General features: G+C 42.6%; 1 protein-coding gene across 7 annotated transcripts in view; it reads right to left on the reverse strand.

Annotated features, from left to right (window-relative positions):
* The window catches only part of LOC107999759 (neural-cadherin), a 168,289-nt gene that overhangs the window by 66,561 nt on the left and 86,949 nt on the right, over positions 1–14,779 (reverse strand). The window contains exon 1 of one of the 7 annotated variants that reach the window (XM_062086796.1): positions 5,659–6,481. The exons of the other annotated variants lie outside the window; for them this stretch is intronic. Coding sequence (XP_061942780.1) covers positions 5,659–5,710 — 52 coding nt within the window. The 5' untranslated portion in view covers positions 5,711–6,481. Of the gene's footprint in view, positions 1–5,658; positions 6,482–14,779 lie in introns of those variants that run through there. 7 annotated transcript variants of the gene reach the window in all.

Raw genomic sequence — 14,779 nt, forward strand, 5'->3', positions numbered from 1 at the left:
TGATGAAAGAAGAGATACTTTTGAGATACTCGTAAAAGATAAACCTTTGTACGTTGTATCCATCCGTAATTTCTATCGTATTTGTTTTAAGCTGTTTTTCTATTATTATCTCGAACTATTCGCGAGAAATAGATATATATTTTTCAATAAAATTTTTCCTTCCAACGAGAGAGGCGCGAGAGCGTTCATTTGCATCTTTATTAGCTTTTTCCAGTCTGTTCAATTTCTTCAAATATTTGGAGAATAGCAGTCATTCGGATCAGCATTTCCCCCTTTCTTTTCTCCACGATTTCTAATCGACAATTTTTTGATCAATTCACTCGCTCGTGCAAAAAATTCGTTAGAATTCGACTCGACGGTATCGAAAGATTCAATTACATTATTTCTATTTCGTAATTCGATAAATAAAGGAAACTGAAGAATTCCAAGGAAACCATTCCCTTAATACCCGACGAAAAAACATTGTAGATTATTATGAAAAATCTCCAACTACCTCTAATTCCCGGTATTTGCGAATCCTCGTTTCAAATACGATTAAACGAACGTTCCTTCTTAACTTAATTTCGCAACGACCTGCCAGCTTTAGGAACGAATAGGAAACTTGTTCTTTAAAAAAGGGAGAACATAAAGGGAGGACGATAGTCGGCGGTCGTAAAAGTAGCGAACTCTCCTCGACTCGTTTCGAGGATGAAAAATTTCCATCGCATCCGCGCGAACGTTTCGACGAACGTCGCTTCGCAGGGGGAAAAATTTGACCTTTATCTCGGAGAAAGATTACCAGATAATTAATTAATAAGGAATTTTAGATCGAGATTCACGCTCTTCTGGATAAGGATCGATCAACGCCATACGTTCAACACGTAGGCTAGATTTACGCAAGCAACAACTATTTGATCAAACGGTATTTGCCTGCATTAATCTTCGACTCGATTCCGCGTATTAGATTCACGTTAATTAGGATTTGACAACAAACCACGAGAGGAAACATTACGGAGCACGGTTACGATGAAATTGTATTAGTTCATCGAAATTGCATTGAAACGATTGTTTCGTGTGATTTAAACAATTCCGAGCTTGAATTCATTTTTATCACACTCGTAATCTCGAGAAATCTTATTAAAATTGCAAGAAGTGTATCTCCTGTGTGAAGATATTCGCTTCAACGGGTGAACGAGCGCGGAATCTTCACCCTTTGAAACGGCTTTTCATTTGTCCCGATACGACTTCCGGTTCTCGAGATATCATTGAACAAATAAAGGAGTATGATGTTTTTTCCTTGTCTCTTACTCCAACCACTCACTCGTCTCGTTGACCCATCCTCTAAGATCCAGCAGACGAATAGCAGACGCGATTCCTGGAACAGTACGCGTTTCCAGGGAAAAAGTGGGTCGCTGAGTTTCATTCATAGATTCTACCCTCTGCTTAAGCACTTTCGATCCTTGCGTATCTCGGCGACCAGATATCGAGATGAAACAAAAAGCAATTTCAATAGCACAGTTTCCTCCTATTTCTTCAATTTTCACGATAAAATTTTTCTAAAATATCTAGTCGTATCTTGTTTTTATATGGAAAATCCAAAGTTATATATATATATTAATTTCATTCGCGAAGATCACGAGGAAATCCAATCCGCATCGAATACGGTCTTTTTTTTTATCAATTAACAGAGATTCTCGCGTTTATATTCGCAGGAAATTATTAACTTTGCCAAGCGTATGAAAGCCGTAAAGATAGCGCTGTAAGGTTAGCATTTTCCATGCCAAGTATTTTCACGGCGATGCACGAATGGGAAAAGAGGCGGAATCGAATCGATCCTCCCTTAAGCCGATCCCTCCCTCTCTGTCTCTCCTCGAGCAGCCTCATAATAGTCGTTTCCGGACAAAAGAGAGCATATGAATGATTTATCTGGTCGTATCATTCGAAAGTCATTGAACGGGTCTTCCGAGAGTACTTTGCGTCGATTTATCGGCAACGAGGAAGGGACAGGGATATATCGGGTGAAAAAGGAAGGAGAAAGAAGAGGGAGGAAAAATACAAACTGTCTTCGAGGCTGGCCAGAGCGTATATACGCGCTATCACGTAGGTATATATCTCGAGATACCCGGCATCGATCTCACCTGGTATTATCTCCTGTTGAATGCTCGGGTTCCACACCGTTTCCAATTTCACCATCGTCCACGGAGTTTTGCCTCGTGATGTATCTCAACCATAATGGAGACGACGAGTGTATAACGTTCCCCGGCATATTTTTCTTCCCTTTTTTTTCTCTTTCTCTCGTTTTACTAATACAACGTGTATTCCATGCCAATTCTTCCCTTCGATATCTCTTTCGAGGAGGAGAACGTTCTCCTCCTTCTTTTCTTTATTTATAGAAATTTAACGAAGTAAGGTTTCCTTCGAGGAAAGTAGGTAGGTCTTCTCGATAACGTTTGAAAATATCGGTATATAAAAATCGATAAACCGATATCGCCTCGGCCAAACGTTCCATCTTCTCCCAGCGACTCTATCTCGCTTCGAGTCTATTCACTACCGCTTGATAATTGCCGCCACTCCCCCTCGAATCATGGTCAAACGACGAATCGAGCCGAGCGACAAAAGCGCGTCGTCAAGCTTGCCGTATTTATTTAACCGATCGTGAAGGATGCGCCAGGGTCTGCTAGGTTTTCGCGCGTTGGCAAGCGTGAAAAACTGGACGTCCATCTCGGGTGCAAAGATCGATCTCCCCTCGTAATTCGGCCACGTGGAACGGGCACTTTTCATCCCCGTTTGCCCAGGATCGTATTCGACGATATCGAGAGCCGATACGCCATCAGCCTCAGAAAAATCCCGCGTAACGAATTAAATCATTCGAAACTAGCGACGACCATCCAACCATACCTTTTTCACCTCCAATCTCCTCTTTTCGATACAACGAAACGCACCCCTTTCTCTTCTTTCCATAATTTTCCATAATCTATTCCCGTCGGTTATTTTAATAAAAAGATCTCTCTCTCTCTCTCTCTCTCTCTCTTTTTTTATCGACGAGTATTTTCAAATAACGTTATTTCCTTTCATTTTCGTTCTAACGATTGATTCGTTTTTAATAGGATTCTGAACGACAGTTTTCGCGACGAACAAACGATGATAAAAAGAACACGGTCGTTAATCATGATTTTCCATGATTATCAAAGTTTACGCGATAACAATTATCGTGTAAAAAAGAAAAGGAACGTGAACGAATCGTCGGTTTATAATCGATGTAATTAATAAATACGAGATTAGCGTTCTATTTTAAATCGTACTTCGTTTCCAGACGAGAGTTCATTTCGCGACGAAAGAATGAAACGCACAAAGTTAAGTATCGTTTCGCGTTGCAATTTCGAGTAACGATTTTATATCGTTATTTTCAGTAATTCAATCTCCGAGAAAACTGTATTAATTCTTTCATTTATGCAAATTTTATTCCTGAAAATTTAACGCGGTTAACCTAGATTCGTTAATTAGAAAGCATACGAGAAATTATAACCAATGTATTCGATTTTTTTTTTTTTTTTTTTCTCTTCCCTCTTTTCGCAATAGCTATTTCAATAATAAATTTCATCGTTCCGATGATGGATTTCCGTATTCATTATGAGAGATGATTTGGCAAAATTTATTAGTTTGATAAAAAAAAAAATCCTGAAATTCTATCGCACGAGGTGAAATATATATATATATATATTTTTTTCTATTGAAAACGCGTTTCGAACTCAAATCTCGTACATACGAGAAAATAAATTGTTTTTAACGTTAATTGTGATTAATTGCTTTTGTTTTAGTACTTATATAATTCAGTTTTCATATTAATACAATGTGCAATACATTATAATAATAGAAACACACAACATTATTATATTATTATTATTACGTACATATTTGAACAATACGATTTAGCAAAGCTTTTAGGTAATTTAATAATTTTAATGCGGTAATCCTGTAACAAAATGGCATTAATAAATAAAAACGTGTTACGTCACAATTCAAATACCTAATAACGTTAATATGGGATTACCCCGTTGTTGATTGTATTCAATTTTTCCCCTCCCCTCCTCATTTAATCGGCCCAATTAATTTAATTAGCAAATAAATTTTCCATCCGAATAAAAATTTTAACGAACCGTAAATTAATCTTTCCTAACTTCACGAGCTTTTTATCAAATTCCAATTTACAATAATTGCAAACGCGAATAGAAATTGGTGGTAAATCCTTTTATTACACTCGTCGGTTGGAAAATTTTACCATCGATGTATCATTTTACAACGGCGTCGAAATGGCAACGTTTATCCACTGTCCGAACTAAGAAATTTCAAAAATTGAGACAAACATTTCGAAAATTTGAATTAGAGATCCAAGTTTAAAGAAAAGAGAAAAATATTCGAAATCGAATATCATCGCTTACGTTATTTACATTTAAGATCCGTACGTAAAGCGTCGCGTTGAGTTATTCGTTGAAATGATCCACTGGGCGATTTTATTTTCCAGATATCAAATACAAGATAGCAGCGGTGAAGTTAACTCGAAGCACACAAGTTTTATTCCGCAATTTCTAATTGAAACGGTAATTTCAAACGGTGTCGAAATTCAAGCCATATCTCCTTTCAAAGCGGCAAATGGAACACGGAATAATTAGTAAGACATTGCTTCACAAAGGTAAATTGTGTAAATTTTCAGCCATCGTAATTGACAGCAGTGCAATCTATCTCTTCCGACGACACGAGTTCCACTTCAAACACTCTGCCTTCCATATCAACCTGCCGAATTAACGCGTTCACCCATGCGTGAAAATTAATCATGCGTAAAATTTCAATTATCCCCTCCCCTCCCCCACCCCGAAAGGAAATCGAAAAATTACATTTCAATTGCCGAAAGATATCGATTAATTACACGTTGACACTGTGCAACAATAAACCCGTCACACGTATCCTAATTTCCAACATGGAGAACCAGTAAGAGTCGAGATACCGTTCATTACCGCGCGAACTCTCATAGCCAATAGCCTGATATCGAATCGTTATTCGTTCCGAATCCGAATCAAATTTTCCTGGGAAAATCTTAACCGAAAAAACGGTTGGTCGAAAGCATTTTTCGTTTAAACATTCCCGTACTCGACAAAATATTCGCAGATGGATACAATTTTTCATAAAAATAGGTACGAAGAGGTTTCGTTTCGTAGTTTTAGCGGATAAAAAAAAGGGAAGAAAGGATAATTATCAAACCGAATCGATTTTCGGTGGAATGGAATGGCATCGGCAATTGTGGCGAGTCTGTACGCAATGCGCGAACAATGTGTCCTTTGAAAATAACGCCATTCTCGATCGATGCCCACGCGCGCTGAAAGCAAGTGGAAACAATTGGAATTTCATCGCCTGCTCTTCACGTATCTCCTTTCGTTTCGAGAGGATTCGTTGTTGGGTCGAAGGAGAGCGAGTGGCGGGAAACGAATCATCTCTGGCATTTTTCGAACGGGGCGCGGAGAGATCGTTTCGTGGCCGTGAAAAAGTTTCCCTTCTCCTGCTCGCGTTTGCCTCGAGTGCTCGAGTAGATCCGTTAACCGCGTCATCGACGGTCGAAACTCGAAACTCTCGTCCGATTTTCCTTTTTATCCGTCGGAAAATTTGCAAAACGGAAGAGAAACCTACCTAAGTAGGTGCTGTTGGTAATAACCCAGAAGAGTTTGAGCGGATCAACCATTAAATCACGTTCATCACATAAACGACTCGTTCCAATGGAAAAATCGTAGGCCCAGCTGCCGCTCGGACTCCGAACTCTCGATCACGGGACACTGAACGTGGTTGACGCACGCACACATACACACGGAGGCACGCACAACGCGCGCACAACACACAACGATGCGCCGACGATATCTCTCCAACGGATGTACTCCTCCTCTTTTCGTTGCCACTCGCAGATAACAAAAAGAGTTAAACGACAACAAGGTTCACAAACGAGATCACCACCAATCACCGTACTCCAACAACAACAACAACAACAACATCAACAACAACAACAACAACAACGGTAACGATGAAACACGAATAAGAAATATCGGCGAACACCGTCCTCCTCTCTTTTTCGGAGGGAAAGTTTCGGTAAGGGATCGGCCGGTTCACCCGATCGTCTGTGTGCGACGGGGACGCGTGGCGACGGCGGCGGCGGCGGCGGTGGTTCGGCGGATCGCTACGTCCCGCAGACGGGGCGCGATCGACATGGTGTTTTTATCCGGCGGTTATATCAGGTCGAGTGCGTGGCACGGGCCGAGGATACGGAACGAGTCACGAGGATACGGTACGCGGTAGCAGCGGGCCACCAGTAGGGTATATACGGAAGGCCGGATGGTGCGCAGCCGCGGCAAATCAGTCGGCGGCGCACAATCCACCCCTCAGTCAATATACTGTGTCACCGTGCACGGGACGTGGAATCGGTGGAATGCGGCCCCGTGTAACGCGTGCCACGAATGCGACGCGCAGCGAGATCCCTATCAACCGCCGTCGATTCAGGCGTCTCTCGAAAGAAAAAAAGGAAAGAGATACGATCTTTTTATTCCTCCTCCCATTTCGATATTTCGATCCGGAACAACGGAGAGCGCGTCTGACGACAGCAACGACGAATGGCCGGGTTTTGTCGATGTTCGTAACAATGGAAGAGACGGGGCACAATAGGGGAAGAAGTAGCAAGGTAATAGCGAATCGATCCACTTCGCCCGATCGCGAGACGTATTTTAAAACGGATCTTTGCTCGAGCCTGTAATTACGATCTTTCGAAGGGATGGGATGTAACTTATTTATTTTCGAAAAAATCGATCGAGATGAAAGAAGAAAGAACTCGAAAGCAAGCGTTTGACTCGGTGAACGGTGCTCGAGAAGAAAGGATTGTTTCGCGTACTTTCAAGTCCCGTTCCTCTCCTTTCACTCTTTCCAACTTTTCTTTCTTCTAATTGCTATGTATTTCTCTATTCATATAGATCGTTTACATACACTCTCGTTACATACCCTTCGAGTTATTACGCGAATTTCTCAAATTCTTCCACTCCCGCTCCAACGACTCGCGAATAAACGTCGGATGGAGCGATTCTTCGAAACTCGCACATCCTTTACGCTCGAACCAGAGTAATTAAATTGTACGAAAAATGGTTTTTCAACTCATTTCTCTCGTTTCCCGAACGTTTCGAGAACGATTAAACGGGATGGCAGCCGTCGAAACGATACGATGGTGACACGTTGACGAGGATATCCGACATCCCCGTTAACGTTAGCAGTCAGGAGAGGGACAGCAATTTCGTGCGTACCACGGGGGATAGGCACGTAGATTCCGATTATAAATCGCGGCGGAATGGATCCGCGCGTGTTCCGGGCATTATGCCGAGTGTTGTTTCTCCTTCCATCCAGATGCACCCTCGAGGACTGATCGAAACTCCATGTAGAAGGCGTACTCGACCGGGCTGCTCCCAGGCCACTCCCCAACGCCAAAGGGATTGATTATTTAGAGGGTCGCGTCGTCCTGCTCCACCTACGCTCCACTCCATTCGATATCGATCCGCGATCGAGAAAATTACCAATTTTCTTCTTCTTCTTTTTCTTCTTCTCTTCCATTCTGCACTCGCGGACCAAACAAATTCTTTTACGGATCTCGAGGAGGTGTTTCTCGCTCGCTTTCGAAACAGCGTTGTTTTTAATAAAATCGTGCTCCGCTATCCGCCTCTCTCGCGATCGCACGCCGCCGCGTCGCTTTCGAGGCTTCGGATTTAGCGATTCCCTTTGTAGCCCGCCAATTTCGGCCGTCTCAAAGAGGATACGTCTCTACTCTACGTTCCCGGCTGGCAGAGTATTTTTCGCTCTCCCCCTCTGTCTCTCTTTCTCCCCGCCTTTTTCCACGCTTCTCCATGGATCGAGAATACCTTCGAGCCAGCCTCGTCCGGATATTAGGACGAAGATGACTGGCTAAGCGCCAGTTTATATTCGAGGTAATCCTCTCCGCGATGTTTCCTCCCTTCGTAGAAAGAAAGAACCGTATAATACCCTTTGAGATGCGAGCGCGTGATTCACTTTTTCTTTTTCACGCAGACTCGAAGGAAAGTTTCCGCTCGTTCGGATAGTATCGGATATTTAAACACGCCTCGTTGGAAAGAACGTTGCGTCGTCGTTGTTGTTGTTGTTTTGTTCGGAAATAGGTTTATATATAGGCGCGAGAAAATCGATCCCCCGACGACTTGTTTTTATCGTGAAAATTATCACAAACGTTCGCGATGATTCGGCATTTCCTTCTTTTTCCAGCGAAAGTAGAACACAAAGGGACAAGCGAAACGAAATGAATCAATTACTGGTTGCGATAATCGCTGGAAACGCGAACGAATCTTTTCCACTTGCCCGTATCGTAACGTTTCGATTTCGCTCCCGGCTATCCCGTTGCTGTTTTCGATTCCATTTCATATAGTTGAAAATAGAAAAGACAACAAAAAAAAAGAAGAAAGGAGGGAAAAAATCGGGGCAGCAGGAGCGGTGTCCTATCGAACGCAAACATATTTGTGTAAATCCATCTGTGTACATTGCAAAATCGCTTTGGATCGCTGGCGTGGATCACGGCGGTGGGCGCGAACAATGCGATTTATCAAGGTTTTCCTGACGGGACGCCGGCCGCTGATTTCCGCAAAATCGTTTCGCGTCGATACGACGAATCGCGCGATCGATCCGTAAAATGATCCGTTATTATTCCCTTCGAATTCGTTTACGCGGGTTTCCACCGATATTCGCTACGATCAAACGATTATCGTCCCCTTCCCCCCTCCGACGGAGAAAGTGTTTCGATATCGGGGCTGATTTAGATTCGTTTAAACCTGGGGGAGGCTTTAAAGGATCGAAACGGACGGATTTAACCGATCCATCGTTTCGCCGAAACGCTGTAACACGCAACGCAGATCATTACGAATCGTAGAAATTGAGGAAATTTACGCCGTTTTCTTTCCCGCGATGCACGTCCAAAGCGAAAACATTAATGGAGGGAACATTAGTCTGACGGAACAAGTGGCGCGTTCCAAAACTCCGTTAAGCGACAATCCATTCGATTCCCCGAACAATTTCGGCCGCGTCTGCATCGAGGTTGACGAAACCTGCCCGATTGCAGACTGTATCATCGGACGAATAGGTAATCGGCTAGCGAATAATCGTTGGCGTTTAATCCGACGCTGTTCCAACCATTCGATTACGTTTAACCGCCTTGCGCTCAGGCAAATGGCCTCCTCTCCCCGAATGCCAATCGCTCTTCCAACGCGATTTATCCAGCGAATCTTTCTTCCGAGCAACGAGGGATCCGAGATTATTTGCGTCTCTTCTTAACGAACGCCACGCGACGGACACGATTGCTCCTCCTCGAGGAGGGATAGATCGGTTTCTTGCCGATCGAGGGACAAGAAGGCGTCCCCTCGAAACGACGTAGTAAGAGATCGAAGAGGGCGTTAAGCAGGCCTATTCTCGAGGAGAGGATTTAACACCGGAATCTTGCGTCTCAGCCATTGTGCACGAGAGGATAAGATCGCTCCGTGACCAAGATATCGTAGATACGAACAAACGTATCTATCTTCGATAACTCCTTTTCCACCAGTTTGGGAAAATCTTAGTCCGAAGACGTTTTCTCCATCGCGGGCTTCAAACTCATTGCTCGATCCCTACGTTTTTCAAGAGTTTTGGCTTCCCCCGTCCTCCGTCAACACGAATAATAATACGAGTTGAGAGACGCTCACCAATGGAACCGTGACGCTGGATGTTTAGCGTCCGTCGGGTGATGTTATCCCCTGAATGAAGGGCGGGTAGAAAAGGGAAGATGGTCGATCAGATGCAGAGAGGCGTCTATTTCTAGCGACGAAAAGAGTCGACCGGTCGATGCTGCATCCGATATCCGATACACGAAGAAAGTCTCGCGTTGAGTATCGATCCGATACCGTGGTTAGCTGATTTAATCTCGATACAGGTTGGTTCGATTCGAAACCTCGACGAAACTTGTTCACGAGTAGTTTGGAGTATCGAGAGATAATTTGGTGGTTGAAATTGCGCGGGGAAGAATCAGCCTGATTCTTAGACCAAATAGGAAAGATTTAAAGATAGGTGGAGAGATAAGAGGGGAATGCTGTTTCCTTTTATTGGCCCTCGTACACCTGGTAACGCGTACCTTCTTGCCTTGGGTTATGAGACAACCGAAACGTTTCGAGTGGGTAAATAGAAGCTTTTGATTTCCAATTTTTTCTTCTTCTTCTTCTTCGAGACAACTCGAGAAGATTGCTTCACGATCACGACAAAAGGTGTGTTTAATTTTGTCGAAATGATGAAATTCGACGCGTGTTATTTTTCGTCGGATCGAGCAGGAAAACAAGATCGAAAATATATATTTTTGAATTTCAAGGATAATTTCGAATCGCATTTCGTTCGCACGAATCTCATTTTTCTCGTCTGGAATCGATCGTGCGCTGTGCCCAATCTAAATACAACTGACCTCCGATTAATGGACGTCGACAATGTCGAAGCGCATTATTTTTCGTCGGATTAAAGAGAACGGGATCGAAAATATATATTTTTAATTTCAACGATACCATTTTCGTTCGCGCAGATCTTATTTTCGTCGAATCGATCGTTCGGCCAATTTTATCCCCGCACGACCCGATCTAATTCGAACGACCTTTGATTAATGGACATCATTTACATACTGATTCGTCACGGCGTTATCCCTAATTGAATTATCTGGTAAACTCGAGTGGCGGGGATAGTTAGACGACGAAATCGGATGTAACCTTCGTATTCGAATTAATTTGACGCCATTTTGGTTTGCATCAACCCCAACCCCTCCCTTTTTTCCTTCTAACTTTAACCCCCAAAATTACTAGGCGTCGTTCCAGTCTGCACACTACTGTAATCGATTATTCTCTCAAAACTGGAAACCGAAAATGAATAATTAATACCGATCCACCCCATATAATTTATCAATAACTATTAGAACACAAAGCTAAATAATTCCGTTGTCTCGTGCTCCGGTTATATTATATCGAGATTCTGAAATCGAATCGTTATCTGATCTAACTGTTCCAAACTAGTTTTATCAAAGGCTCTTCCCCCCCGATATAATACCAACGTATAGAAATGACAACTAATTTTAACTACTAACGAGGCACGGTTAATTCCGGAATAAATTAGTCAGAAACTACCGTTGATAAAAGAGATTTGTCGAAACTATCGAAATTGTTATTGAACTGGAAACATCCGGTTTCAATAGAAGCTACAAATTTAATCGTAACACGTAACAAAGAGAGAGAAAGAGAGGAAAAGAATCGAAGTAGGCAGAAATTAACTCAGATTAATTACGTATACGATTATAAATAATCAAAAACAGGCAGCAAACATTCAATTTATTCGGAGCGATAATAACGCAAGACAATCGTATCGTTACTCTCTTCTATTATCGTTGCAAACGTTACGATGAACAGTCTGTGCATCACCGAAAGCGTCTGTTTAGTTGCCCGCTTGATGAATGCGGCTAAGAGCAGGCGGCAGTCATCGCCGGAATTGGATATGGATTCAACCGCGTCGCCGTCTGATTTATCGTAGATTAAATTCTACACATCTACGGCGAGATCCGTAGAGCAATCGTAGAACAAATCTCGAATCTTTTCGAACGAGGTTTCGAATTCGTTAACGCTTCGATTCGGTTCGGTTCTTCGAGGGCGGGTCGAGTGGCGGTTGCGTTGGACGCGAAACAAAAAAAAAAAAAAAAGAGGCATCGTACGTTCGGTCCTATTGAGAAAATCTAGGCTATTCGTGCAAACACGCTGCGCTCGAGTATTAACGGCGACGTTGAAACGTGATACGGGCGAAATGAATTTAATGGAATTAATGAGGACCGTGAAGAGAGAGAGAGAGAGAGAGAGAGAGATTCTAGAACATCCCAGGTTCGCTGTATAGAAGTGCTATCGCTCGATATTCGGCATTTAAATTTCTCATCTCAACCAAAAGTAAACGTCATCTACTGTACATCGATCTCCCCAATTTTCTTAGATCCCACTGAAAACAGATCCTTTTCGCGCGAACATAATTTATAACCCCTGTGCTCGCGTTCAACATCGCGGGTATTTGAGAGAGAGAGAGAGAAAAAAAAGGAGACAAAAGCAGTTTAAGCAGAGGCATCGAGGTGTCTTATAAAATCCATAAATCCCGTTCTGGCATGGGTACGGTTGATACCGTAAAATATGCTTTCCAAACGTAAAATACCGTGCGATAAATTGCTCGATTCGACATTCAGACTAAACAAACTCGCCGACGACGAATAGAGGTCCGTTTCTCGGCTTACAATGAAAATCATAAAAAGCGCTACGTCAGAAATATCTCGATCCTCGGAAGCGAGGAAAAAAAAAGAGAGAGAGAGAGAAAAAAAGACCAGGCTTCTCCTGCGGTTTGCCGATAAAAAATTGCAATGCACCCGCAACGCGGCAAAAAATAGTCGTTATTGCGATTTATACCTCGAAATTCTATTTTCCGTTGGTGTTGGCTTATTCGTTATGCGACAAGCATCAAACGTCGCAAGTGTAACAAATAAGCATAAGTAATTTTCGATCGAGAGGAAAGTGAATTACGATCGAGAATTCTCCAAAGAAAGAATTTTCGTACGCGGCAAATCTAATTGAGTATCTTTTGAAAACGACGCAAGGAAACAGTTTCTCAAAACTATATCTTTGAAAAAGAAGGAAATGAAACGTCGACGATTAAAGACGATTATTATTACTTGAAAATGGGCTACGATGGGTTATTCGATAACGATATGGGAAAATTGTATTAAATATCGTAATTTTGATTATTTATAAATAACGAAATATAAATAATTTACGCGGAATTGTAATTTATGCACGAGCGTTGGAATTTAGTTAATAAATTGGGAGAGGGGGGCAATTTTCGAAATTCAATTAGCGATCGCAACGAAAACACGTGGAATATGCATTAGAAAAGTTAATTCGACGTTGTGTAACGAGCATACAACTATTTCACGTTATTTATAACCGTTAATAACTGTTTAGCGGGTTTGTTTACTAAATCGCCCGCAGCTTTGAATAAATTATGCATTTTCCGCATTCGATATCGCCCCGTTGCGACATATATCGCGCTCGTCAACAACGCGCCCATTATTTTCCCAACTTTTTCTCCGCAACAGCGATCCCAAGTCGAAGATTTCTCGCCTGGAAATCGAATTTATGAATGATAAACTGGTTGAACCGAAAAATCGCGCGAAACTTTCGCGACATAACTCACCGGATAAACCTTTGCCCCATCAAACCTGGTAAAATAGGTCGAGAGAACAAACACCCGCAAGTATTTCTTCTTTCTATCTCTCTCTCTCCCTCCCTCTCCCCTATTTTTCACCTCTTTCTCGCCGTTCTTCTCCCGCAAAGATCGTTTAAAAATTCTAAACGTACCGAGTTGATTTCGATCGTTCAAAATTTATCGATAATCTCCATTCTCGCGAGAAATATTATTTCTATTTCGAAAATTCGACTCGCATTTATTACCGACAATACTGTAAAAAAAAGAGAAAAATCTTGTAAGAGGTTTCATTCGCGAATAAGATATAAAGAGGGAAAAAGAATTCAGGGACCTCTGTGAAAACGCGTCGCCCGGAAAAAATAATTCTACGGCTTGGAAAGGAATTAAAAGACAAAGCGTTTCCTCTCGGATCCTCGAGTGCGACAACCCAACCGCCCCTTGAAAATCTCGTTGGGAAAACATACGGTTTCATTTGATATTTTCTGCTCGTCCTTTTCCTTTCCTCCTCCCCCTCCCCCCCGTTTTTTTTTTTTATTATTATTCCTCAATTTTTCGTTTCACGTTTCGTTTTGATTAACTCTTGGTAACTGGCGCTTCAATTTTCATTTGGCCGCTCCCCTTTGTGGCATCGTTGTAAGTGACTCGTTACGGAAATACGGTGACAGAAGCGGCACGGATAGGAAACCCCCGGCGAGAAAGGTTTGTTTTATTTACGACGAAGTAGCGCGAACAGTAGCGGCTAGCAACGTTTACCAACGTCTACAGCGTTGGCACGTTTCGCCCGTGACCGAGAGGTTTGCAAATTAACGCGCCGTGCTCGACGACGTGCAACGTCGCGGCGCCATCGATTCCGTTCGGCTCTTCGAGGACCGACGTCGTCTCTCCACTGTTTGAAAAATTGAATTAGAAACAATGGAAAAACAAAAAAAAAAAAAAAAAAAAAAAGGAAAATGCGTTCATTGTGTACTCGGTTCGCGTTTTTTCCTTTTTCCCCCCGTTTATTTATTTAAACGCAATGAAACGCGAGTGGACAACCCCGCAAAAAGTTAAAGCGGCAATACCCAAAGGGAAAGCCGAGTTTATCTATCCCCGGACCAAACTACAACTCTGTTTCCGGATATTGAGGAGAGGAGCGAGCAACAACTTTTACCGAACGAAACGCCGCCGTTCGTATTTTCCTCTTTACTTTACACCGACAGGAGGAGACTAAATTTCAATTTCCCCAAGAACTCTCGTAATTAAACGAGAGATCGTTTATTTGTGTAAACGGTGAAAGCCGGCGGTAGAGTAGATCCATCTCGCGAAACGCCACTCTGTTAACTTTATTTCCCACCACGGCCATTCCCATCATCCTGTACACGTGCGCGTGTATGCATACACAGCAAGGTGTAGGTGAAAAGAGTAGGGTAAAACTTGCTAACGGTGTCTTCTTCCGCGGGAAACTTGGACCGTTTGCGACCGAGCATCGTTC

Source organism: Apis cerana, linkage group LG16, assembly GCF_029169275.1.
Source record: "Apis cerana isolate GH-2021 linkage group LG16, AcerK_1.0, whole genome shotgun sequence".
Classification (NCBI taxonomy): Eukaryota; Metazoa; Arthropoda; class Insecta; order Hymenoptera; family Apidae; genus Apis; species Apis cerana.